At 35.8% G+C, this 24,931-nt stretch overlaps 4 protein-coding genes and 1 pseudogene across 6 annotated transcripts in view; 3 read left to right on the forward strand and 2 right to left on the reverse strand.

Moving 5' to 3' along the window:
* The first annotated feature begins 1,664 nt into the window (after nucleotides 1-1,664).
* LOC147292397 (Calcium-binding EF-hand family protein) lies at nucleotides 1,665-9,793 on the forward strand. 3 transcript variants are annotated; one of them, XM_086232204.1, is made up of 7 exons: nucleotides 1,766-1,823; nucleotides 4,827-4,882; nucleotides 5,666-5,905; nucleotides 6,058-6,257; nucleotides 6,352-6,526; nucleotides 6,642-6,803; nucleotides 9,653-9,793. In XM_086232204.1, exons 3-6 carry the CDS (start codon nucleotides 5,719-5,721, stop codon nucleotides 6,752-6,754), a joined length of 675 nt encoding a protein of 224 aa, XP_086088330.1. In that variant the 5' UTR covers nucleotides 1,766-1,823; nucleotides 4,827-4,882; nucleotides 5,666-5,718; the 3' UTR covers nucleotides 6,755-6,803; nucleotides 9,653-9,793. The 3 variants fall into 3 exon arrangements, with proteins under 3 accessions (XP_086088328.1, XP_086088329.1, XP_086088330.1); XM_086232202.1 differs by lacking the exon at nucleotides 4,827-4,882 and having other exon boundaries at nucleotides 1,665-1,823; XM_086232203.1 differs by lacking the exons at nucleotides 4,827-4,882; nucleotides 9,653-9,793 and adding an exon at nucleotides 7,253-7,387 and having other exon boundaries at nucleotides 1,665-1,823.
* On the reverse strand, nucleotides 6,843-9,724 carry AP4.3A (protein kinase family protein). The gene has a single exon (XM_086232201.1). It carries the CDS (start codon nucleotides 9,722-9,724, stop codon nucleotides 7,238-7,240), a length of 2,487 nt encoding a protein of 828 aa, XP_086088327.1. The 3' UTR covers nucleotides 6,843-7,237.
* Nucleotides 9,794-17,731: 7,938 nt separating the features above from the next.
* LOC147292399 (zein-binding protein (Protein of unknown function, DUF593)) lies at nucleotides 17,732-22,483 on the forward strand. The gene is made up of 4 exons (XM_086233326.1): nucleotides 17,732-17,980; nucleotides 18,431-19,191; nucleotides 19,886-21,180; nucleotides 21,774-22,483. Exons 2-4 carry the CDS (start codon nucleotides 18,498-18,500, stop codon nucleotides 21,831-21,833), a joined length of 2,049 nt encoding a protein of 682 aa, XP_086089452.1. The 5' UTR covers nucleotides 17,732-17,980; nucleotides 18,431-18,497; the 3' UTR covers nucleotides 21,834-22,483.
* LOC147292400 (U2 spliceosomal RNA) lies at nucleotides 21,995-22,100 on the forward strand (annotated as a pseudogene).
* A 748-nt stretch (nucleotides 22,484-23,231) lies between the features above and the next one.
* LOC147292401 (uncharacterized) overlaps nucleotides 23,232-24,931 on the reverse strand; it is a 61,378-nt gene continuing 59,678 nt past the window's right edge. Inside the window, exon 8 of the mRNA XM_086230312.1 lies at nucleotides 23,232-23,267. Within this exon, the coding sequence (XP_086086438.1) occupies nucleotides 23,232-23,267 (36 nt within the window). The remainder of the gene's footprint in view (nucleotides 23,268-24,931) is intronic.

Consider the following 24,931-nt stretch of genomic DNA (forward strand, 5'->3'; position numbering starts at 1 on the left):
TGATCCGAAAATGTCACCTAAGTAACCAAATAATTAATTAAAATCATGTTACTTAAATTAGGTGTCTTAAACCAATTTTTGGATAAAATAGAAACATACAAATTCTTTGACATTCCTTTAGAATTTTGACATTACCAATTGATTTAACAAAGTTTTGTTTATCATACAATTAACCAAATATAAGCAATTAAATCAATTTAGGCAAATTTAAGTGTGTATTTGCCTCAATTCCAAAATCACCATAAGCATATGAAAATAAATATAGTTAAACAAGTGACATAATTTCAAATAAAACATTTTGATAAATGAAATCCCATAAATTTGTCTATGTGGAATAAATCCACATTTGTGTTTCAAAAGAAGTAACAATTAGTTTCTAACTAATTTCAATTAGCCTAGTAACACCCATAACCCAAACTCAATAAAATTTGGGGTGTTACACCTAGGGACTCCTTCTCCTTACTCTCCAAAACTTTTAAACTATGGGTATTTTTTTTCATTTTGGTATGTCTATTCTTAGAGAGACTCCCAAAGAACCAAGGAGTGAGTAACTCTAACTTAACTTGGTGATGCAAGTAAAAAAGTCTCTATTTATAGGCATTACAAGGTTGGAAGAAGTTGTAAGTTTTCAATGTGGGACAAATTGCACTAAAAATGCATAAACAAGGCTTAAAATCTGAAATGGGTCAAAAAACTCATCGAAAAACCCGTTTATATAGATAAAATGGATCCGGGCTGGCCCATTTGAAGATACGCAGGTCAAGGGACCCGGATGAACAGTGACTAGTTCTTTAAGGAAGCAACGGCTGAAATTAAAACAACTTAAATGATGCAGAATGGCTGAGATTAGAAGATGAGAGGGTGATCCGATGTGACGCACACACACTCCCTTCCGTGCGCTCACTTGCGTTAGCTGCTCAGCGCCTCGTCATCGTCCAGTCAGCCAGTCTGGGTGAATGGCAGTGTACCACGTGTGCGCTGTCAGTCCTAGTCAGCAATTGATTTTATTTCTTTTTTTCTAATTTCTCCAAATTTTGTAAATTTACTAAAAATAATTTGGGACTCCAAATAATTTTCTGAAAAATCCTACGGATTTGTAGTAATTAATCATAATTTCCTGTAACCTCAAAACAATAATTTGTCTTCCAAAAAAATTAAGAAAAATTCAACTCCAGTGAATTTAATTCTCTAAAATAAATTCCAACTTGAGAATTACCAAATTTGTGCACAAAGGCACTAGAGCTCAACTCTAAACAACCAATAGTACAAGTTAGTTACACAAAAGACAAAGAAAACTCCATTTCTTTTAAAAAACCTTAAGCTTCTAAATACAAAATAATTTTTAAAAATATGTGTTAACACAAGATAGGATTGAAAAATCTAACACAAAACCTAGGTTTTAACTATATAGATCGACATGAGCATGACAAAAAAAAAGCAAGATGAGCCGAACTTAAATAGACTAAGCCAGCCAGCCCGTTTGACACCTGCGTCCCTGCACGAAAGACAAGTCCAAGCAAACATATTCTTTGAGAAAATGTACCGTTAATCATATTTAAAAAGAGAGAGACTTTTTGGCCAAAAAAAAAAACACACTTTAAAGCGATACTTGTCTTCAAAAGCCATAATAGCATCTATTCTCCACTATGGCATCCCATTTTTCGCTTCCCTTTTAAAATCTCTTCTCTCTCTTTTGGCTTGTGGGTGCTACTCTTTTTTCTTATTCTGTCATTGCTTTGTGACTGCTTTGCTCTCTGCTCTCTGAAAAGAACGAGCTTTGCTTCCTCCTCTTTCGCACCCTTATTCCATGAAGGCTTCATCTGGTGAGCAGTCCCTCTTTCTTTGCCTTTGATATTTCTTATTTGCTTCTCTTTAACCTGTTAAGTGTTAACTGTTTTTTGGGAGAAACCCATTAATTGTTTCTTCAAAAAATGAAAGGGGGCATTGCCAGAACGTTTCTGGGTTCAATTGTGTGAGGATTGGATTTGAATTTCTTTTATTGTTTAGAATTTGCCACATATAAACGGGTGATACAAGCTTGTTCTGTTCTGTTTGTTTATCTTTAATTTTTGTATTATAGCCTTGTCCTTCAAACTTGGTTTATATTTCTCTCATGAACTTAATAGAGGTTTCTATTATTTCTTCTGTACGTGTGTGTTTCCTTGCAATTAATTGAGTTGATTGAGGTAAGATCGAAGTTTTGAAAACAGATAGATAACAGGGAGTGTTACATGTGATCCATTTTTTGTGAAAAGGCACTTTGTCCTGCACCAGGTTTGATCAAGATGATAAAAGGGAAATTATGATTCTCATAAATTCTAAGATGCATTCTCTTCAGATGTTCTATATAGCGCTTGATTAACAAGGGAAGTCTTTTTCAGACCAAAAAAAAAAAAAAGGAAAGTTTTTTCTTCTAATATTTTTTTCGTCTTATTATTTTTTATTACGGGGATAGGTGTTAGAACTAATTTAGATGATTCCTTGAATTAAGGAATTGAGCCTATAATTAAGGAAATCAGTTTGATATTATGATGATGAAGGTGGTTTCTTTGAGACTAAGTATACCAAAAATGATATTGCAGCTGTATCCAATATTGGAGGAGAAAGTTTCTGTAGTTAAGGAAATCATTTATAAATACTCAATCTTAGGGATATTATAGTTGCGCCTGCAATAAATATTCCTTGTATAGAATGCTCCAGCAATATTTCTTTATGCTCCAGCATTCAGAAATCTTTTCTGCCAAATTTCATTGTTTCTATTATTTTGACACTGGAGTTTCGGAATTTGAGGGTGATCATAGACATTCTTTGTAAGTTTGATCATAGACCTTGGTTGTACTTCCAAAAGTATGGCACATCTGTTAATACTTTTTCTAGTCAGTCATATTTGGAAAAGGAAGTTCCTTGTCTGTTTTCAGTATTAATTATCCTCTGCTTTGCTGTGGAAAGTTGAAGAAAGAAGTATATTTGGTACTGAGAGGCAAATTCAATTCTTACTATATAACTCATACAAGAAAGTATTCGAGTGAGGTGGTGGACCTGGTGGTGGAGATAGCCAAGAAAGAAAAAGAAGTGATGGCCGTAAAAGAGGGGGCTGGTCGTGATGAATGCAGTGCCAATGTTGTTCTAGGATTGTGGAGACACAACATTTGATGTTTTATGGCGCTAGTGATTGAGGTGCCGGCAACAATAAAGGTAGTAAGGGTTGAGAGGATGGTATATATGATTGTTCATTGACATCTTCAGTAGTGGCGGAAATGTTAGGAGAACCATTAGTAGTGACTAGTGAAGATGGCATTTCTTATGGTGATTCTTTTTATGGTGTTGATGTTTTATTTTTTAAATAAATAACACACACAAACCCAGGCACACACACACACATACACACTCACCAGGTATTGAACCTCAAATCACACCTTCCACAGTTCCACCATTGTTTTTAAAAGGGGGAGGAGGTGCCATCAGGCCTAAGGCTGTTGCCAGTGGTGTTTTTTTCTCGTACTTTATGCTTTCTTGGTTAGCATCTTAAAAGTGCTTTGTTTTTCTCTCATTACAAAATATCAAAGAAAATTTTCTCTTGAAAACATCAATTTCAATAATTAAAGCATTAAGAATTCTTAAAATGCTGACCAAAAAAATCCACTTTCACTTGATGCGTTTTTCTTGTTAGGCAGACACTGCATTCAGATGTGTTTCTTAAACCACTTCATTTCCTCTTTTGTTTTCTAGGTTTTTCAAGGTTTTTATTTTTATTTTCTAAAGTAGGTTTTTTTTATTATTTTCATCAACGGATCTTTTCATATTCTTTAAAGAAGCAAAAAGCACCCAAGAAATAAATGAAATGGTATTTAGTAAGCAACTTAAACCACTTCATGAAACTGAAAGTTAAAAAACTGAATCCTTTATTCTAGGCTTCTAGCAAAAACATATTGTTATTACTTTTGTCACAAATTATTTTTCCATATACTTTCAGATTGGAGAGCTGATGTGTCGTAAAGTTTTTCTTGTTTGATGTTTTTTCTGTTTTGTTGTAATTTTCATGTAGGGCTGAATGGTTTGTAGTTGTTTTTAGTATGGAAAAATTGTAGATGAGTGAACAACGTGTCCTCTGTTTACACCCTTTCATATTCATTAGTGGAAGTTTTGTTTCTCATTAATTTTTCTCATAGAATTATCATTGACAGTCTCTTCATCGCGCAATCTTACTGCTATAATCATCAACAGCCTACCTTCTAAGTGAAAAAACATTAACTTTGGCACTGGAACTGCCATTTTACCATTAATAAGAAGCTTTTTCTTCAACTACCCTCCACTGTCACATATCTATATATGCCTCTACGACGAGACTTTGATGATTGTACAATAATATAGTGAACCTCTTCTGCCATTGATTATCACCAACAAACATTATCACCATGATCTTCAGTAGTTTTACAACTATAAACAACATATCCTTCACTATCCCCTCTCCACCAGTACCATTACTTTTGTCCTAAGAATTTTTATTTTTATGAACTATAAGGTGGGAGGGTTATGCAGTGTGCATCACTAATGCAAATATGGATTTGCTAGAATCTGGTAGGAATTTCAGAAAGTCTGGCTACAATCTGGAAATGTGTATTTTGGGATCTTGGTCAAATCATGCACTTTCCCTTTTTTGGTAATTTTTGGAATTTATTAACTTTCCTATTTTTATTTGGTTTCCTGCTACTCCTAGGGTTTCTGGTGCCATAAATATAAACTATTGTAGCCTTTGGAATCAGTTTCGGTTTAATTAATTAAATTAAGTGTTTTCTCTACTTCATTTCTGATTTGGAATCAACCAGGCAATAGGGGCCCTTCGTTCTTGGCATTCTCAATTTGAGAGTCAACAAGTGTGAAGGTAGGTTATGACTTTGTAATTTTATACTTCATAGTTCATACCTTCTATGTGCTGCATCAGAAGGTAAGTCACAGGACCACACATCGGCTTGACTAAATAGAGGTGATTAGGCAATACAAAAGATTGGCAAGCAGTACCATTATTGTTATATCATCAACATTGCTGTCCCACCACAAGCATCACTTCTTTGGTACTGCCACTCTGTAATCATCACCTTACTCCGCCATTTTCATAATTTCATATCCAGCACATATAATCATTGCAATGCTAGTGCTAATTACTTTATCATTCCACAACTTTCTTCATTATCATTAGTAGTCCTACAAGCTCCGCCACCACAAACTTTACATAAACAATGCTTCAATAGCACTGTTGCATAACGTGCCTATTCCAATTGTTTTCTGAAAAGAAAATGAAGAGAGGAAAACAATTATGCGTGAGAGTAAACTTGTTTTCAATGGGCCTGAAGAGACACACAGTGACAGTGACCAACAGTACGTGAAAAAGCAGATCAGTTGTGCATGAATAATGTGAAAAGAAAACTGCAGTTACAGAATCTGCAATTTCATTTTTGTATCAATGATGCTGATATCATAAAGCAATATGAAAAATATGTAAGAAATTTTGATTCTTTAAATTGAATGAGAGATGTTGCAAACATATTATTGAATTTTGCAGAAGCTTATGGTTATGAAACAATTGAACTTGAGATTTTTTTACAGGACCTAGGTTTCTTCTTTCTTATTGAGCTTAAATTGATTCTCTCTCATGTCTTATGTAAAGGCACATCTCATCCTTGCTCTTATCTGAAGTCTCTGTCAAAAAAAGTAGGAGGCATGCTTTGTTGTCGTGGTTCACCAAACAAGTATAGCAGGTTGGATGCAAAGCTTGAAAAGAAAATGGTTGAAGTTAAAAGAGGTTCCTTGGGACGTAGCAATTTTAAGTCAATTGACAGCATAATTATGAGGTTCCCTCAGTTTAGAGAGGAACTGAAGAAAATAAAAGATGTGTTTGAACAGTATGGTAAGTTTCGACAAGGCTTCTGTATTCTTTACTAAGATTTTCACCTTCCTAAGATGTTATCATGGAGGTTTACTGGAAATTCTCTCTCTCTCTCTCTCTCTCTCTCTCTCTCTCTCTCTCTCTCTCTCTCTCTCTCTCTCTCTCTCATGTAGATGAGGACTCAAATGGAACTATTGACCGTGAGGAACTGAAGAAATGCTTACAGAAACTGCAACTACATCTGACAGCAGAGGAGATTGAAGATCTTTACCATTCATGTGACATGGATGGGAGTGAAGGGATACAATTCAATGAATTCATCGTTCTTCTATGTCTTGTCTATCTATTAAAGGAACCTTCATCCTCTCATACCGTATTCACAACAAACTCTATATCTTTTGTTCTTCTCTGTTTGGAAGAAAATTTATGTTAAGTCATAATATTTAATATCTTGGTAATTGTTTCAGACATCAAAGATAGACTCACCACACCTTGAAGCAACTTTTGATACTGTAATTGAAGTGTTCTCGTTTCTGGATAAAAATGGTGTTGGGAAACTGAACAAGACAGACATGGTGAAGGCGTTGAATGAGGCTTCTCCTTGGGAGAAATCTCCCGCACATGTCACCAGGACTCGATTCAGTATTAATTCTTTTGCTTTATATAGCTAAAACTTACACTGTTATTTCTCCTTTCTTCTACATGAATTTAAAGTTTCCCTAATAATTCGTTTTTGTTTATTTGTGGGTTGTTGCAGAAGAAATGGATTGGGACAAAAATGGGAAGGTCAGTTTCAGGGAGTTCCTCTTTGCTTTCATTGATTGGGTTGGAATTGATACAGATGAAGAAATGTCTCCAGTACGAAGTTAAAGCAAGCAGTTTACAGCTTAGAAATGGGTGGCTAGCTGTTCAAAATGAGGTCAGATTGATACACTTATGTATATTTCTAAACCATTTTAAATTTGTATAAACAATTCAGTTGTGGAGTCATGTTTATATCTTTTATGATTTCGTTAAAATTTCGAACCATCTTATGAATTACTATTATAATTAAGTGATGGATAATATATTTGTTCTTAGTGTATCTGCTTTTTGGGTTCTTAGTAAAAACATTTGAGACATTTTTTGCATCTGTGGAAAGAACATGTATCGATTTAGAGATACACCACTTTCTAAGAAAAATACATCTGAGGACATGATCCTCTTTATAAAGCTGCAGAAAATCTAACTTAAATGGTAAACACAAAATTTCTTAATGTAAAAGGTAAAAAGAGAAATTAATATGTCCATTATCAGACCTTCCTTTATATATCTATTTGTCACTCTGTTATGATACTTGGGTTGAGTTGAGTTTCATTGTATTCCTAGAGCTTGGACACTCCTAATTAATGACAAAGAAGAAGCATTCATGTTTCTCCATTCTTCCATACTTTCCTCCTTTTGCCCTTCTTCCACGAAGCATTTGTCATTCCCATCAAGTATCCCTACAATCTGCCTCATGCTTGGTCGTAATCGAGGATTGGAGCGTGTACAATGAATTCCTAGTTTAACCAGTCTCATCAGTTCTTTGTGGTTGTACTCTCCATTCAACCTAATGTCCACCAGTTCCTCCAATGGTTGTCTGCGTGCCTCGAATTCGTGGACCCTCTTCACCAGTAGCACCTCAGGCCGCCGAAAGTCAACTGCCATCTGTCCGCTAACAACCTCAAGCATTACCACGCCAAAGCTATATATATCAGCCATTGGAGTTGCTTCTCCGGATTCCATATATTCTGGTGACATATAACCGAAAATCCCACGAACTGATCTGCTTGTGTTAGTAACTGCATGATGCCCATGGTCATTTCGTGTCAAGAATTCAGCAAGGGCAAAAGAACTGAGTCTCGGTTTCATGTCTGGATCAAGAATAACAGCAGAAGAGGTAATATTTCTGTGAATTACTTGTTCATCCCATTCTTCGTGGAGATAAAGAATGGCGGAAGCAAGCGATTTGATAATGTTGTATCTGTGACGCCATTGCAGGATAGAATGGCCAAATCTATAGTCATGGCGGAAAAGTAGGTGACTTAGAAGGCGGTCTGCGAAGTAATCGTAGACAACTAGCATCTCTCCATGCTCGGTGCACCATCCACGGAGCTGCACCAAGTTTCGGTGGCGGAGCCTTCCTAAGTTCTGAAGTTCATTTGAGAATCGTGCCCGAAGTGCAGGGCATGTCTTCATGCCAAGCCGCTTCACCAGGATATGATGGCGGTTGTTAAGAAAGCCATGGTAGGCTGTTCCAAAGTCCAGCTCTGCTACCCTCTGAGAGTCAGCGAAATTATTTGTGGAAGATATGATTTCCTTGTAGGATATTTCTCGTGGAGTTTCAACCAGGGGGAATGTTGCTGTTTTCTGATGGAAGCTTCCAGAAGAGCTGATGTCACTGCTTCCGTATTCAGCAGTTGCATATATGGTTTCTCCAGTGGCTGTGACATAAGTAGATGAAGTAGATGTGACAGTTGTGGTGGTGGCTATGGTGTACCTGGTGTTGGTGCTGCCATTGCTTGTGCTAGTATTGGTGGAAGAGGATAAAGAGATGTACAGTGGGTGGCACAGAAATGATGGGAGGGTTGGCAATTTGCCATAAATGTTGCCAGAAAGTGCTTCCACAACCCATTTCATGTTTGGCCGTGATTGTGGGTTGTGAAGTGTGCAAAGCAGTGCCAGATGAAACAAATGCTCCATATCAAAATGCTGGTAAGACCCATCTGGAATCCTATTATCCCCTGCTTGTAAAAGTTTCCCTTCATCGGATAGCCTTCGGATCCAGTCAAGCAATATGATCTGATCATCTGGGCAAGTGAGATCTACTGCCCGCCTACCTGACACCACCTCCAGCACAACAATCCCAAAGCTGAAGACATCAGATTTTGCAGTAGCTACACTTCTTTTTTGGAAGCTTTCTGGTGGCAAATACCCAATTGTTCCGCCAATTCTTGTTGTCTCTGCCAGCCGAAACTTATGATTTTTCATTGGCGTCTTTGTTTGGTACTCAAGTTCATGTTCTAGCCACCGTGCCAAGCCAAAGTCACCAAGCCGAGCATTATAGTGGGAATCAAGCATCACGTTACTTGTCTTAACATCCCGATGAATGATCTGAGTTTCCAACTGCTCATGAAGATAGAAGAGTGCTGCTGCCAAGCCACTGATTATATTCCTTCTACGCTCCCAATTGAGAGGAGGAGACCCTATGTTTTCAGGTCTCCTGAAAAGTATGCGGTCAAGGCTAAGGTTGGGCATGTAGTCATAAACCAAAAACAACTGGTTTTCATGAACACACCATCCCCTTAGCCGGACAAGGTTCCTATGACGGAGGTGAGCCACAGCCAGCAACTCAGCTACAAAAGTCTTTTCAAACCGCTCTCCTCTCTCTACCAAGCACTTCACAGCAACCACAGTTCCATCACTCGGTAGAACTGCTCTATACACTTTGCCAAAACCTCCACTCCCAAGAATTTCATCCTCACCAAATCCTTTAGAACCAATATAAAGCTCGGAAAAGCTAAAGATCCTTGGATTGTCTCCTCCAATCTTTTCCTCGAGTTGTATCCCATCCATGTCCTGAAAAACACCTGAGTGTCGTTTTCCTCTTGTATCATGGTGACAGAAACTGATCCATTTCAAGTCATAAAGCCTGCATAGTGAATCTTTGATGAAATCAAGAACATGTCTCACACATTCCCGACGGGGATGATTCTTTCTGATCTCTTCCTTTGTGGGTTTCTGCAGCTTTTGGTGATCCAGTGGCTCTATTTCATTGAACTCCGCTGGTAAAACGAAGCAGAGACGGTTTAGCTGCATGGTGGTGGTGGTGGCTAGCCTGGAAATTATGGCTTGGAGAAGTACTAGTTGGACATGAATGAAGGTGTTGAGCAAGAGTATGAGATTTTGGATTTGTTAATAGTATACATGTCATGCTTTAATGCCTTTGTGGTGCGCTTTTATCAACAGGGTTAGGTTGCATGGTTGAATTGAATGCCATCAACCGGCCAAATTGGAACCTGCCCCTTGTGATGTCATAATAAATTAAATAAGATTCTTGCAGTTGATATTTTTTTAGCAGAATTTGGCAAAGTTCTGGAACATGTATAAAGTTCCACGATAATGTTTCACGTGAGAATGCTTATGATTTCATACTTAGCCTTGGAAGCGTGTTTCGGTTTGTTGATCGTTGGTCTTCAATTTCTGTCAGGTCAAGTATCTAAAAGGTCCTCAATATGCACAAACACAAAGGTCTTTCTTCTTTCTTTTTTTTTTTTTTTTTTTCTCTATTTCTTTACTACAAAAGATATATAAAAAATGGAGAGGTGTAATTGACAGCTGTAAAAGCATAATTAATTCATCATGAATTTTCAATAACTTCTTTTTTTTTTATTTTATATTCATGAATATAAAAATATTCATCAACTGTGTTTATACAATAATGTTAAGTTCACAAAGGATGTGATGATATTTTTTATTTATTCAAACAAGAAATATGAATCGATTGTGAATCTCATTTATTTTCAACAATGAATACAAACAAATAAAAGATTATTTTTAAAAATTATCATAAAATAATATGTTTATGGTTTTGTTAGTGATTAGGTAGAGTTTTATTTTATGAGTAATGTATAAGTGATAAGTTTAATTTAATTTTAAGTTTTTTGCCCACAATATATATGTATGTCAGCTTGAACATGATGTGAAAATAATACAATTAACAGTAATGCTACACTTACCACATTTTTATACCACAATTTCATACCATTTTACATGACATTCATACATTGGATACTATAAATTAAAAAATAAAACCTAAAAAAGAAAAAGGAAATACCCTTCCAGTAAAGTAATGACACATCAAGTGGGATACAAATGTGAGAAAAAAAATGTGGGACAACTAGCATTATTGTACAATTAATTAGCTTAAAATTGATGAATATTCTATACAAAAACAGAATGACATGATACAAATACACGATAATTTGAGACTTAAATTTGCAGTAGTGCTAGATATACCACATTTTTATACCATAATTTCATACCACCTTATGTGGCAACTTACATGGCATTCATACATTGGATATTAAAAAATAAAAATAAAAACCCAAAAAGAAAAAGAAAAACTTTGTCCAATAAAGTAATGACACGTGAGATGGTATAAAAATGTGGTATAAGAAATGTGGTAAGTATAGCATTATTCTTAAATTTGTCACCTAAATCCCCTTGATGGGTGTTTGGTTAGTAAATGGAGTAGGACTCATGTGGAATTAGAGTCTCACTAGATTGAGATTCCATATCACATTTAAGATTAGGTTTGGGCCACTTTGCACCGAATGACTCATCACAACTCTTAATTTACCTGTAGAACCCGTCCAATCACAATCACAATCAATACTGTTGCAATTCAAATTGGAAACCAAATAGATGTGTGAATGACAGCCTTGTCTAGTAAACCAACCACTACTTAGTGCCTTGTATAGATGGCAGACAATTTACATTCTGATTAAACAAATTGTTAATTATGTGCACTAAAAAAAACACAGACATTGAAATTTGGGGCTTTCTTTTGAAATGGGTTTTGTAATTTTTGATCAAATCAAGCATCTTTCTAAATTTTAAAGTAATAGAAAAAAAAATTACTTAAAATTGAGAAATTTTAAAATTTGAAAATTTAGGTTTTTTTTTTTTTTTTTACTATGAGACTTAACCGTTTTTTGTCTAGAATTTCAAGTAATGCTCGAGTTTTTTTCGAAAAGTACTCGAATCTTCCTCGAGCAGTACTCAAATCTTGTCGAGTCGTACTCCAAGGGAACTTGAACGTAACTTAAGGGGACAATTTTTGACTAACTTTCAAATTTTCACCTTAAAATTCTTTTTATGGATAGAGCTTTAATTTTTGTCTTTATATGAAAGGACAATACTAGAGTGCCTCAATAACATAATATTAGATTAGGGTACAAAATTTTTTCCTTATATGAAAAAGAATCCTTTTAGAAGAGCTTAAATATTGTTAACAATGAACTATATAAATCACCTGAAATCACAACCAAAGGCGCAATCAGTGTGGATAGGTACAGATATAAGTCAATGACAATGGGACCATTTGATTTATTAAAAGCTATTAGCTATGCATGGTGCCAAAAATTAAAGCGGAAAGTTTAAATTTGGTGACTGGGTTTTGAAACAATGTGGCTTCTTAATGCATGGCAGCAGTTTGAGTTTGTGATTGGGTTGCCTAATTTTGCACCATTTTCTCAACTTCTCAAGGTCTTTCTTACTTTATTTTTTAAGGAGGAAAGAACTACAAATTACTTTTGTTTGTAAGTTTTTTTTTTTTTTAAGTGGACCCACCTCTCAACCGAAGTTGGATATAGAGGAATTCTCTTAGAAGCATGAGAAATGTGAGCTTAAATAAATGGGACAATTTTAGCTAAAGGACTCCAACTATACTTCATGTCTCTATTCAGGACATGAATTTCACTTTGTGTCAACTGAGGACTGAAATTTTCATTTTGTATTAATTAAGGACTCTGTTTTTTTCAATTTTTATCTCAACTTTGGCCTGACATTAAACCCATTAAATTCAACAAACTTATATTGGGTTTAAAACTATGCATCTCCTCTTTACAACTATATAAAGATCACTCGAATCAGACCTCTACAACTCCATATAATCGGCCCCAAAGTAGGGTATCCGAAACTGTCTAATTTTTCAGATATTTTCTTATAGGTCCGATTGGACAATTTCAGGTACCCTACTTTAGGACCAATTATCTGGAGTTGTAAATGTCCGATTTGAGTGATCTTTATATGGTTGTAAAGAGGAGATGCATAACTTTAAACCAAGTATAAGTTTGCTGAATTTGGTAGAGATTTGATGGGTCCAATGTTGGGCCAAAGTTGAGATAAAAACAGAAAAAAACAGGGTTCTTAATTGACACAAAATGAAAGTTTTAGCCCTCAGTTGACATAAAGTGAAATTCATATTCTGAATAGAGATATGAGATATAGTTTGAGTCATTTAGCTAAAATTTTCCCTAAATAAATATGAGAAATGTGAGTATATATATAAACAGGAGCAGAGCCCTTCCGTTAAGCAATTCCTTAAATAAGCTTATTTAAGGGATCTCTCATGGAGCCCACTCCATAGAGTATTTTTATAATCGAAACCATCTATTTTTTTTGTCTCCGTTGAAGGATCATCCTTGTAAAAAATTAGGAAAATTTGAAACTATTTAACCGCTGATTAAATGGTCACAATTTCAAGTGTTTATTGAAAACATTTTGTTTGTCTATTTGTTTCATCACAATTAGATATCTTAATAATTTCTGATTTGTCTAATTTTATGTATAGATGATCTTTAAATAGACACCAACAAAATAGACGGTTTGGATCGTTGAAATACAAGATAGAATAGGCCTTATGAGGAATCCCTTAAATAAAATTATTTAAAAAATCCCTTAACGAAAGGGGCCTGTAAGCATGAGATATGTGAGTAATTAAATTATAAGATTTTAATACGTGTTTTGTAATTCAATGACTCACTTATCTCATTCACTTGTATGCTCACAATTCTCTTACTCCATACGAAAGAGTTGAGAAAAATATTGAAAAAGTTGGGTTCTAAAGTAATTTTTGTAGATTTGAATGATTAATATAAAATTATTGAGCAGCACTATTTTGACAATTTGTAATCTTAAGGGTAGAGACAAGAGACGACTTAAACCAACTAATCGATTTGAGTAAAGCATATTATAGGATTAAAAAGGTTCCTTATGTCAATTTTTTTTTCTTCTTTTTTATCCAACTTACATACTACATATAGACACACCTCACAATATGATCATCACATAAGGGTAGAAGCATATGATTGTTAATTAAACTTGGAGCATCATAGATTTTGAGTTAATATGTCGAATCCCCAAGGTGGCTTGAAAAGTTGAAGGCAAAAGTGGACTCTAACACACAACATCGATTGTCAAAACACAAGCCACCAGAAACAGGACCACAAATTGGCTCTCTTAACCAAATGTTGAAAAATGCCCAAATTTTGTGGGGTTTATTTATTTATTTATTGGATTTAAAGGCCAACTAAACTCCCACCAATTGCACTTTTCACCAAAACTTTGAGTTTTTGAGCTAATCCAAAAAGAATAAAAGATACCAGGTTATTTTTTGTCAAAGTAGCAATGCATTATATTAGCTCAAAAAGCAGAGAAAATACAAAGTAAGAACCTAAAGGCTTATAACAGAAATTAGCAAAAGCTCAAACAAGTAGGCTAAACAAAGCCCAATCAAATAGGCCCAACAAAATAATAGTTCTAACCCTTGGCCTAAGTGATAGTTGGGGAGAACCACGCCGCCCAGAATCGGAAGAAAAGCCCACCGTGAGGTGAGAAAGAGCAGAAAAGCCCACAAAAGCTCCAACATCTCATCACAACGACACTAAGCATAAACTACAATCACCAAAAAGAGCCAATGAGACACCGAAGTAATTGAGGAAGATGGGGGTGCTAGCACCCATGCCGAAGCACACATCTTCCAAGGTTATTAAGCAAACTAAACATTTGCTTTGATTTTATAAAGTGAGGCTAATGTTCTCTTCTAGTCTATCATTATAACATTATTATATCATATTAACAGTTAACCTAATGATTTATAGTTATAACTTGAAAAGAGACTACTTCCTTATAAACTAATAGGCTCCATATCTCATTAGTCATTACGCATTACCAGCCGTTTTATCTTGTTTTTTTTTTTTTTTTTTTAATATTTGTTTTGGTCGGCTACTTGAAGATCCTTATGTCCCAAACCTTAGAATTTGCATCATCTCTCTTTTTAAGTTTTTGTGGTTAGCTAATTAAATATACCAAAGAATTCAAGTATCATGAGTTTCTCCCTCTGTGGAAGTCCATAGACTATCTCGAAGTTCCACCATTACATTACATCTCATCTCTTAAGTTGGAACTTGGAACTGCAAAAGATAGACTTGGGAACCGTGGATGGTTAATCATTTTCATGTTATTGTCTTTTGAAACATTATCCCTAATAGTGTCATCTCTGAATACTTAATTAAAAGAGACCAGTGAAAGATTTCTATAATAATGAATGAATCGCGCATTTGGAGTTGCTTAAAAAGGTGATTGTGTGAGAGTTCTAGACTTTCAAGCCAATATATATGTCTTCAATCTTTGAGTGAATATATATTTTTAATTAATTGATCCGTTGACAAGTTTAAGATATCTAATAGACTAATACAATGAGGTTGTTATTTTTTCAGGAATTTCACTTTTTAAATTATTTGATGAAAGATAATACTCTTCTTACCAAAAGAGAAAAAGATAATGCTCTTTACCAATTTCAGAGTTGTTTTAAAAAATATACAATTCTCTCAATTTGGGCAACAATTGGTCAAAATTGGAGAGAATTGGTTAGTGACCCAAGGTGGGAATTCACCAAATAAGAAAAAAGAGGGATTTTAGGACCACCCAAGAGTTGTCTCTAGCACCCATCAAATTTATTCTTAAATGTCAAGTTGTGGACTATACTCTTGTATGAAATTACAACAAAGGGCTTAATATACATCTGAACAATGAGTTTGAAATTGAAAGGGTCATGTATCGATATGGTGGCGTGGTGGGAAAGAAGATGGAGAACGTTAGACATAATGAAAATTATGGTGATAAGGAATATTAAGAAATCAATCACCAATATGTACAGAAGACCTTTAATGCCATTTCTATGTAGCAGCAGTTTTAAATTTCCGGTTTTGATTCTATGCAGTAGTGGAAAAAGCCAAAGAATGCCAAACATCCTAATGAACAAAGGAGGCATAGAAAAGGTATTTGCAAGTTATGCCAATTAGCAAGAAGCACCAAATCAACCACAGAATTTGATGTCAACCAAATCAACCATAAAATTTGATATTGATAGTCATATTCCAAGCCAGAGGGCAAATGAGCATGGCTAGAAGCCATCACCCACTCATAATCTGAAATTTAAAGTGGAAATCTACTAAGAAGACCATCTAGTTTTAGAGCTCCAGTCCTATAGTTCAAAACTCCTAGTTTTAGACCTGATGTAGCACTAAAAACTAAAAAGAGTATCTCAATGTACCTAATGCAAAAAATATCAGTACAGCTCATGTATCATCAAGGCCTCTCAATACTAAAAATAACTTCCAACTCATATAGACTGACCTTCTCCAGGACTTAGGAACTCAAATACTTCTACAAGTTGCAAACAGGTTGGAAAGAAAACCACATTCCAAAAGATGCAACATGCGTATAAGTAAGGATTAACACCAAAGATATGTAGGAAAATGAATAATTAAAATTGAATGGAGACAAATTAACACCAAAGATTCTCTACAACCTACTAATCGGAAAAAGTAAACATAATTACATCAATTAAGCTTTCTGTTAGTGACAAAATGACTTTTGGAATGTGGACATGTGCCCCCTTAACCAATGATTATAACTCATCAGCCGCGATCTTTGGTGTATAAGCCTGCAAATGCAATTGACACATTTATAACAACAAGAGTTGCCCCTGTGCTGTAGACTCCAAAACTTTAAAATAAGAATCAATTGCACCAAAAAATCTCTATGTTCAAGCTCTTTGGTCCAAGACTCCTTAACGCCATAATCCACCAATGTGGCACTGTCACATGCCCAAAGTGACAGACCCCATTTTGGGCTGTGACACCCACTTACTTTTTGATTTCCAAATGTAAGTAAAATACATTATTAGAGTATAATGAGAGTGACTCATTTTTTCCCACTCTCATTCTATGTTAGTGAACGCTAAGATTAGAGTTGACTGGTATTAATACGAACACAAAATAACACGATATAAACACAACTTACTAACATGATAAAAAAAAAAAAAAAAAAAACACGACTTACTAACGCGAATTGCCACCCTAAAGGTGTTCTGTGACTTGAACAAAGTTTTCTATCACTTGAAGTCTTGAACTAAAAAGTTCCATTTCTTTTTGCCAAATTACCCTTTTTGTCTCGATAGTTTATTCTAGTTTCCATTTTGGTCCCAACAATTTCAAAATTTTCAATTTTTTTCAATTAGTTATCCTATTTTACACTTTTGTCCCTACAGCTCAAGTTTAACTGTTTAATCACCCCTTACCTAGCACTCTAGCAGTGGTAGTGGTAGGGGTGTGTTTCAGACGGATCGGATTAGAATTGAGTCCAAAAAACTTTGGAATGAAATTTCGATTCCAAAAAATCGGAATTTCAACATCTCATTCCAATTCAGAATTTTCGGATTTCTTAGAGTTTTCAGATTTTTTCGAAATATCACATTTTTTGAACTTTTGGATAAAAATTTGAAATTTTTAAATAAAAAATCAGAATCTTCACGTTACCTTTTGCTATTAGTAAAAACAAAAAAAAAATTAGTAATTACACGAACAAAAAATATTGGTGTTTTTGTTAGCATTTATGTTATTATGATATACATATATTTATAATGTACATATGTTTATGTTAATAGTATTAATTTTTTTTTTAATATATATGTATGTGTATATTTGAAACAAATAACAAATTAATGAAACATATAGTTAAAAACTAAATAAATGATATAATATTAATATAAATACAGAATAAATTAACATAATTTTAAAAATATCGAATCAGAATGTTGTTGGAAAATTTTGAAAATTTTCTAATCGGAATTTACAGATACATTTCAATTCCAATCCAATAATTTTTGAAATTTTTAGAATTCGGCATTTTTAAATTTCAAATTTGATTCAAATATTTCAAAATTGGAAATTTTCAGATTAAAATCGATCGGATTCGGATTTTCCGGTCCAAATCACACCCCTGGTGGTAACCAAATCGTAGAAAATGAGAGAAGTCGGTGGCAGAAGACGACGACGTATCACCCTCCTCGGGAACAGCCCCAAGCGGCCAGTCCTGTCCGCTTCCTCAACACCTTCTCCTTAAGCCGCTCTTCACGCCTTAACCCATGAAACAAGAAACCCAAAAACAGAAGGAAAAAATATCACAGAGCACAAATCGCTGAGTCGACTCAGTATTGCCAACTCGGTAAGTCGAAACTCTTCATAGCTTTCCATTGCTTGTTGTTAGTCCAATCGTTTTCGTTTTCTTTTTCATTTTCTTCTTGTCGTCTGTTGTTTGTTGGAATTTCTTTGTATGTTGTTTTGGGTTTTCAGATAAGATAACAATGAAAAAGACTGAAATTTGTAGTTTAGTAAGTACATTTCAGTGTTGTGGATTTTACTGGGTAATAATAGTTGCATTTTTGTTAGTAATCAAATGGGGCATTAGTTCTTTTTTTTTTTTTTTTTTTTTTGTGGGTTGTTAAGGCTTAATGTGTTCTAATTGTCATGAAATATGGGAAACATCCAAACTTATAATAAATTCTGTTCTTATGTACTCTCTTTGGTTCTTTATGTTTATTGTGTGCTAATTGTCATGTGAAATGTACAAAACGATAATTCTTTCTTTTGATTTTGTTTTTAATTAATTTTTCAGTGACCAAGCAGAGGCTGAATTCACTGGTTTGGTTAGCTGCATCAATGATAAATGATTTTTCAGGAAAATGGCATGCCAAGTGATACATCCGTGGACATTTAATGGGCTAGTGGGTGCATTTCTTGATCTTGCAATAGCCTACTTTTTACTTTGTGCCTCAGCTGTTTCCTTTTTTACCTCAAAATTATTGGGTTTGTTTGGATTGTGTCTGCCATGCCCTTGCGATGGACTTTTTGGGTTGCCCCAGAAGAATTACTGCTTGCAAAGGCAATTAGTGGATGGCCCATCTGAGAAAATCTCTAGAGTTCAATTGGAAGTGAAGAGCCAGTTCCCTTTTGATTTACTATGGGATGAAGACCCAAATTTCTGTCCAAAGTGGAAGTTGGCAAATGAGGCAAATCATGAGAATGGGCATCTTGAGTTTGAAGGTGAAGTGTCATGTAGCTCATTTTCAGAAAGGTGGACAGATTTGGTTGGGAGAAATTTGGTTGCTGAGAATGAACAAAGTGCTGAGTTTGGTGCAGTAAACTTGGAATCTGGGAAGGAACAACGTTCTGATCGTAAGGGGAAGAAGGTTGTCAGTCGAAGGTCAAGTTTTAATCTTCGGCGCCGCCGTAAGGGGGGTTCTATTGATTATGGAAGGCAGTTATCATTTTCATCATATGAAGGGTTAGACGCAGATACACAGGACATTTCTATATCTTCTTCCAGCATTAATAAAATGGAGAAAGAGGTTATTGAAGTTCCTGTCAATTCAGGAGGTGATTTTCGTTATTGTGATTTTAATCTAAAGCTGACTATTGAGTCTTCTTAATGCTATTATAGGTTTTCTAGTGTCAATTTCTTTCTCATACTGTACTTCTAAGTCGCAGGACATTGCTTGTACATTGAATTGCTATAATGCTTATGCAGACTTCATAAATATAACCATTTAGAGAGACGAAAGGGGGAAATAGGCTAGCACTTGTGAGACTTAAATTTTATATTTTATCACAACAAGTATAGCCACTTATAGCTTGTCAATTTAATGCATATTTATGGTGCCAGGCCTTTCTCGATGTCCATGGGAGGATCCATGTGGTAGGATTGAACCTTAAACCATTTTTGTTATGTTTTCAAACATTAAATGTAGAGATGTTTGTTACATTTTCTTTTAAAAATTAAACATCTCTTACATTTTTTTTCCAGAAAAAGAAAAGTATGAAACATTTGCTTCTTAATCGGAAGTTCAGAAATATGGAAGTGGATCTTAATTGTAAATAAGCCTAGTTTTTACTTTGAGATATTACCTTTAAAGTTTGTGTTTCGAGGTACTTTCCTTCAGGAAAAAGTCACACATACTTTCAAAAAGTCTTTTGAAGATGAGCTGTATGTTCTTGCAGACTCACATCATTGTGTTATTTTGGACATATTATGCTGATGCTGCTTTTTATGTGGATGCTCATGTAATTTTAGATGGCATGGAAGTACCTACAAACATTGTTTTTCCAGGAAGAGTTTCACATCTTGAGTTGAATGAACCTGTTGGTGAAAATAAACCGATGAAGAAGGATGCACCACCTGTAGAAGATTGTGGGGGCAATGCTCGACAGAAGCTAGGTTTTGACAGTAATGAGACAACTACGATTAGAGTATTGGAACAAGCACTAGAAGAAGAGCATGCTGCTCGTACTGCTCTGTATCTTGATCTCGAGAAGGAGAGAAGTGCTGCTGCTACTGCTGCAGATGAGGCCATGGCTATGATTTTGCGTCTGCAAGAGGAGAAGGCATCGATAGAAATGGAGGCAAGGCAATACCAAAGGATGATAGAGGAAAAATCTGCTTATGATGCAGAGGAAATGAACATTCTCAAAGAGATCTTAGTTAGGAGAGAGAGGGAAAAGCATTTCTTGGAGAAGGAAGTTGAAGAATACAGGCAGATGTTTTTTGGCAATGATCAAGTGGATTTTGACATGCATGATGTGGGTGCTACACAAGTACAAGAGACTACACTGCATTCAAGTGAGGACCAAGTGCTGTGGCGGGCAAGTGAATCTATTTCTGAGAAGCCAAAGCTGAAAATGACAAATAGTTCTCCAGATTATGAGGTCCCATCAACTGAGATACAGAATCTTACTCTTTCTTTTGGAAAAGAACTACCCATTCTGGATGTGGAGGAAGATAGGACGTTTATTCCATATGATAGTGATGATTTATATAAGCATGGGAACAACCAGGATCAGGGAAGTGAAGATCCACCTAGCTCAATGTTTGATACAGAGCCTCGTGTTCATGATGTTCATGTTATTGATAATAAGTCGCATCTTTGTAATGAAGTGAGTTCCGAGAAAAGTGAACAGCTATCAATGAACACTACCTTAGACATTTCTGGGAAACGTGATATTTCAACTATGACAGGGTTGGAAACTGAGCGTAAAATGCAGAGAGTTAGTTCAGACACGGATAGTGAATTGCGAACAATGGATATCTCTCAAGGCAAAGGTTTACCCTATAGTATGCGGAGAAACTCCATGTCTGCAGTTGATTATGAAAGATCGAAAATTGAGAATGAAGTTGAATGGCTTAGAGAAAGGTTAAGGATTGTACAAGAAGGAAGAGAGAATCTCAACTTCTCAGTGCGGCACCAAGAAAGGGAAAGAATTCAGTTGCAACTTTTGGAGGATATAGCAAACCAGCTTCGAGAGATTCGGCAATTAACAGAGCCCAGAAAAGCTGAGTGCCAGGCCTCATTGCTGCCCCCAACATCTAAGGTTATTTCTAGAATTTTCATTCTTTACTCTCTGCATTGACTATATCATTATCAATGAATAAGCGGCATACATTTATTTATTATTTTCTTTTCTTTTGCCCTGGTTTCTGCTGATGAATTTTGATTCCAAAGTAACTGTTATCTAGTAATATCTTAGTTGCTCTTTGTCTGTGGCACACTTAGTCTGCTAGCTGCATTTTTATTGGTGGGCTTCCCTACAGTTGCCAGGTGATTGTAACAAGCTCTTCCTTCAGGTGTAGCTGTGTAGGTGTTTCTCAATAGTGCTTTTTGGTGCAAGTTAGAATGAGGCAAAGTGTGGCTTGATGGTAGCTTGCATAAATGATGAGAGGCTGGAGAAAGAATGGGCAATTGAAGATTTTTTTTTGGATCTTCATGTCGGAATTATCTGTCTGTGTGAAAAGTTGATCCTTAACATGATCTCATATCAGCAGAACTTCCTGTGCTATCTTTGATGTTATTTTGTTGATTATGCTGAGGCCTCTTTACTGTCATTACATGAATTTTGTGATTATCAGTTTTACTGCCTCTTGTCCATGAATGATTGTTGCTGACTGCTTAAACCTAATTTTTCAGGTTATGTCAAAGAAAAGACGATGGCGAAATTTACCTCTACGAGTGCAGAGAAGTACTTAAAAAAGGCTGGTGTATTACTCATACAAGTAACAGAGCTGAGCTGGCTATTTTATATTTCAGATACAAGAAAGCTCTTTCAGTGTTACCACGCATTTAAAGATATGTTCTATCTGGTAACCTGGTTTCAGCCTTTTCAGTTACCTAGTTTTCACTTGATGCATATACCCTTCTTGGCCTTTTGGCTAAGATCAAGTGCAGTATCTGTTCGTATCAGTTTTCACTTGACGCATAAGTAGAGAACATCAAATAAGTAATGCAGGATCCTTATACATGGGAAGCCTATAATTCACCCTGCAAAGCATATATCCGATCTGAATTCTATCATCAAGCTGGAACAAAGCTGGCAGAGTAATCATATGCAGGAGATGGCTGGATAATGGTGACTAGTGAATAGGCGGTATATTCTAGTTTCTTCATAATGGTATAGGATTCTGATTTTGATCATGTTTTAGCACTGTAGGTTGAAGTTGTTCCACTTGAAAAATGAATTTTCGTTTGTTGCAGCTCAGTGTGTCAAATGGGTAATAGTTTCAATAAAGGAAAGTGTGCAATGACGAGTTTGTTTTTCCAATTTTCCTCACAAATTTTCTTTCCTCCAAAAGAAGAAAGGCAAAAGAGGCCAAGTGCCCAACCAACCCATATCTTGAAATCACGATTGAAACACCTACCCATATCTTGAAATCACGATTACAGGATTTCATGATCACTTCTTAGGCATTAGTTCTAGTTTGTGTTACAGTTCATTGTTTGTTGCATCAAAGCCCTGGCTTTGATATATTCAGATTGACAAGAAATAACTCGTTCGATTTTCTACTTTTTGCTTTTCAGGTAGTATTTGTTAAATTTATTTGCTCTGTGTTTTTTAACCAACCCATGACTCAAAAACATATTGGTCAATAACAGGTGGTTTGCTTAAATATCAGCTAGTGCTGCATAAATGGTTGGAAGCCAAAGCTGTAATAGTTTGAAAATTGTCAATGTAACAGACACACAGATTGAAGAGAGATAGATTTGTTTTCACACTGAAACAAATACTGATACTGACGTACAAATTTCTCATGATATATGTTTTCACACTGAAACCAATTAAAAGTGGTGTACTTATAAGATAATGAATTGATCATCCTCACTTATTTCAACTGCATGCATAATCTATTAAATTAAGGGCAAATTGTAATTTAGTACCTCAAGTATATCTCGTATTGCAACTTGGTACCTCAGATTTAAATTTTAACTATTTAGTATCTTAACTTCAATTTTTTAACAAATACATACTACCGTTAAGTTTTCCGTAAAAAAATTTGTTAAATGCTGATGTAGCACGATTTTAATTTATAAAAAATAGCCACGTGGACAAATAAATTTATCTAGGTAGCTAGTTTTGATTTATCTCGGTAGCTAGTTTTGATATTTCTGGTAGCTACGCTGTGGAACCTTTGTGAAGATGGCCCTTATGAGATCAAAGTAGAGGGAGAACTGTGCAATAATGAAAATGGTAATTAAGGAATATAGTCACTTCAAAAAATAACTATATTGCCCCTAACTTTTGTTGACAATTTTAACAGGAATTCATTTTGGTATCTATTAGACACAAAATAAAAAGTTTAGGTATTCAATTAGGACAAATAAAAGTTTAGGTAGCACATTAAGACAAGGGTCAAAGTTTAGATACTAAATATGAAATAAACTCAACAATTAAATGAATAGTAACGTGAAATAGAGAGATCTCTATTCACAAGAGTCTCACACGTTAAAAAGCAGGTAGCCATTAAGGCTTTAAACAAGTATGAGAGGGACAGGCCTATCCCCGTTATTGAGATGTGGCATTATCTCTCTCTCTCTCTCTCTCTCTCTCTCTCTCTCTCTCTCTCTCTCTCTCCCCCCCCCCCCCCCGTATTTCAATAGTCTCCATCAGGGACGGACGCACAGCCAACCTTGGGGGGTCGGGCGACCCCCCGAACGGCGGAGCACATAGGCTTAGATCCGTCCACGGCGACACCAGCGACCCCCCGACTTGAAGAAGGCGACCCCCCGACGTGAAGAAGGTGACCCCCCGACCCCGACGGCCCGACGTGAAGAAGGCGACCTCCAGCCTTCCAGCAGCCAGCAGGGCAACAGGTGATGATTCGCCATGAAAGTGTTCCTGCGAAAGTGAGAAACAGAGAAAGAGAGAAGAGAAACAGGGCAGGCGGGCAGCAGGGCTGAAGAGGGGGCTGGGCTAGTGGCTGCGGGCTGGGGCTGTGTTGTGTGTGTGGCTCAGTGGCTGTGTGCAGTGTGCTCTTTCAGTTTCAGCCTCTTCCCGAAATCAAATCCCTGGTGCCCGCCTCCCCCACTGCCGCAACAGGTCACCTGCTCGGTCCCTAAAAAATTTCGCCGCCGCTTCGCGGCGCCAAGCTCCACCTAATCATGACCCCCCAAGATTTGGATCCTGGATCCGTCCCTGGTCTCCATTCTCCAATATACCTGCAGGAAGGAAGGTCAGGAACTCCAAAGTAATCTTTATCTCGTGGTTGAGTTTCTTCAGGATTTTGTATATACATGTACGTATATAGCAATCTCATCAATCAATATACCATGATTTGGTTAGCCCTTGTATGTCGCCTTTTCTCTTCGTGGATTTCTTAATCCTCGATATGCCTAGATTATGCCATTCAACTCAAGGCACATTATTAATGTTGATTGAGGGACTCTAGCACACTATAATATGCATAAGCATTAATTTTCTTAGATTTAGAAATGTTCTTTTCTTAGAAAGTCTAACATATTATGTTATCAGGTCAGATCAATCTCAAAGTCATTAATAAGTATCTTGCATTGGTTTCATCTTAAATAACTGCGTCCTTTAATAAAGATCAATTTAACCCAACCTATTTCTATCATTTATCGATGCTATATTAATTGGTATTATTAACAAATTGTAAATGGATCCATCAATTTTAACAATTGGATTAAATCCTAGGGCTAGGAGGATTTGAGCCCTTAGTAATTGAGGCTTAAATTTTGTGGGTGAGATGATTGAGCAAGATGCATGCATGCCTAAGAATATATGCAAGCTATGCATTTGATGTGACATAGCCCACAAGACCATCCATCTCTAC

The sequence above is a fragment of the Dryas octopetala genome, chromosome 2 (genome assembly GCF_963921425.1).
Source record: "Dryas octopetala chromosome 2, drDryOcto1.1, whole genome shotgun sequence".
In the NCBI taxonomy this organism is placed as follows: Eukaryota; Viridiplantae; Streptophyta; class Magnoliopsida; order Rosales; family Rosaceae; genus Dryas; species Dryas octopetala.

Coding starts and splice junctions, on each gene's coding strand:
- LOC147292399 (XM_086233326.1), top strand. CDS start 18,498: ATGGCATGCCAAGTGATACATCCGTGGACATTTAATGGGCTAGTGGGT. Junction 19,192..19,885: donor AGTTCCTGTCAATTCAGGAG/GTGATTTTCGTT, acceptor ATGTAATTTTAG/ATGGCATGGAAGTACCTACA. Junction 21,181..21,773: donor TGCTGCCCCCAACATCTAAG/GTTATTTCTAGA, acceptor CTAATTTTTCAG/GTTATGTCAAAGAAAAGACG.
- LOC147292397 (XM_086232202.1), top strand. Junction 5,906..6,057: donor AGATGTGTTTGAACAGTATG/GTAAGTTTCGAC, acceptor TCTCTCATGTAG/ATGAGGACTCAAATGGAACT. Junction 6,527..6,641: donor TGTCACCAGGACTCGATTCA/GTATTAATTCTT, acceptor GGGTTGTTGCAG/AAGAAATGGATTGGGACAAA.
- AP4.3A (XM_086232201.1), bottom strand. CDS start 9,724: ATGCAGCTAAACCGTCTCTGCTTCGTTTTACCAGCGGAGTTCAATGAA.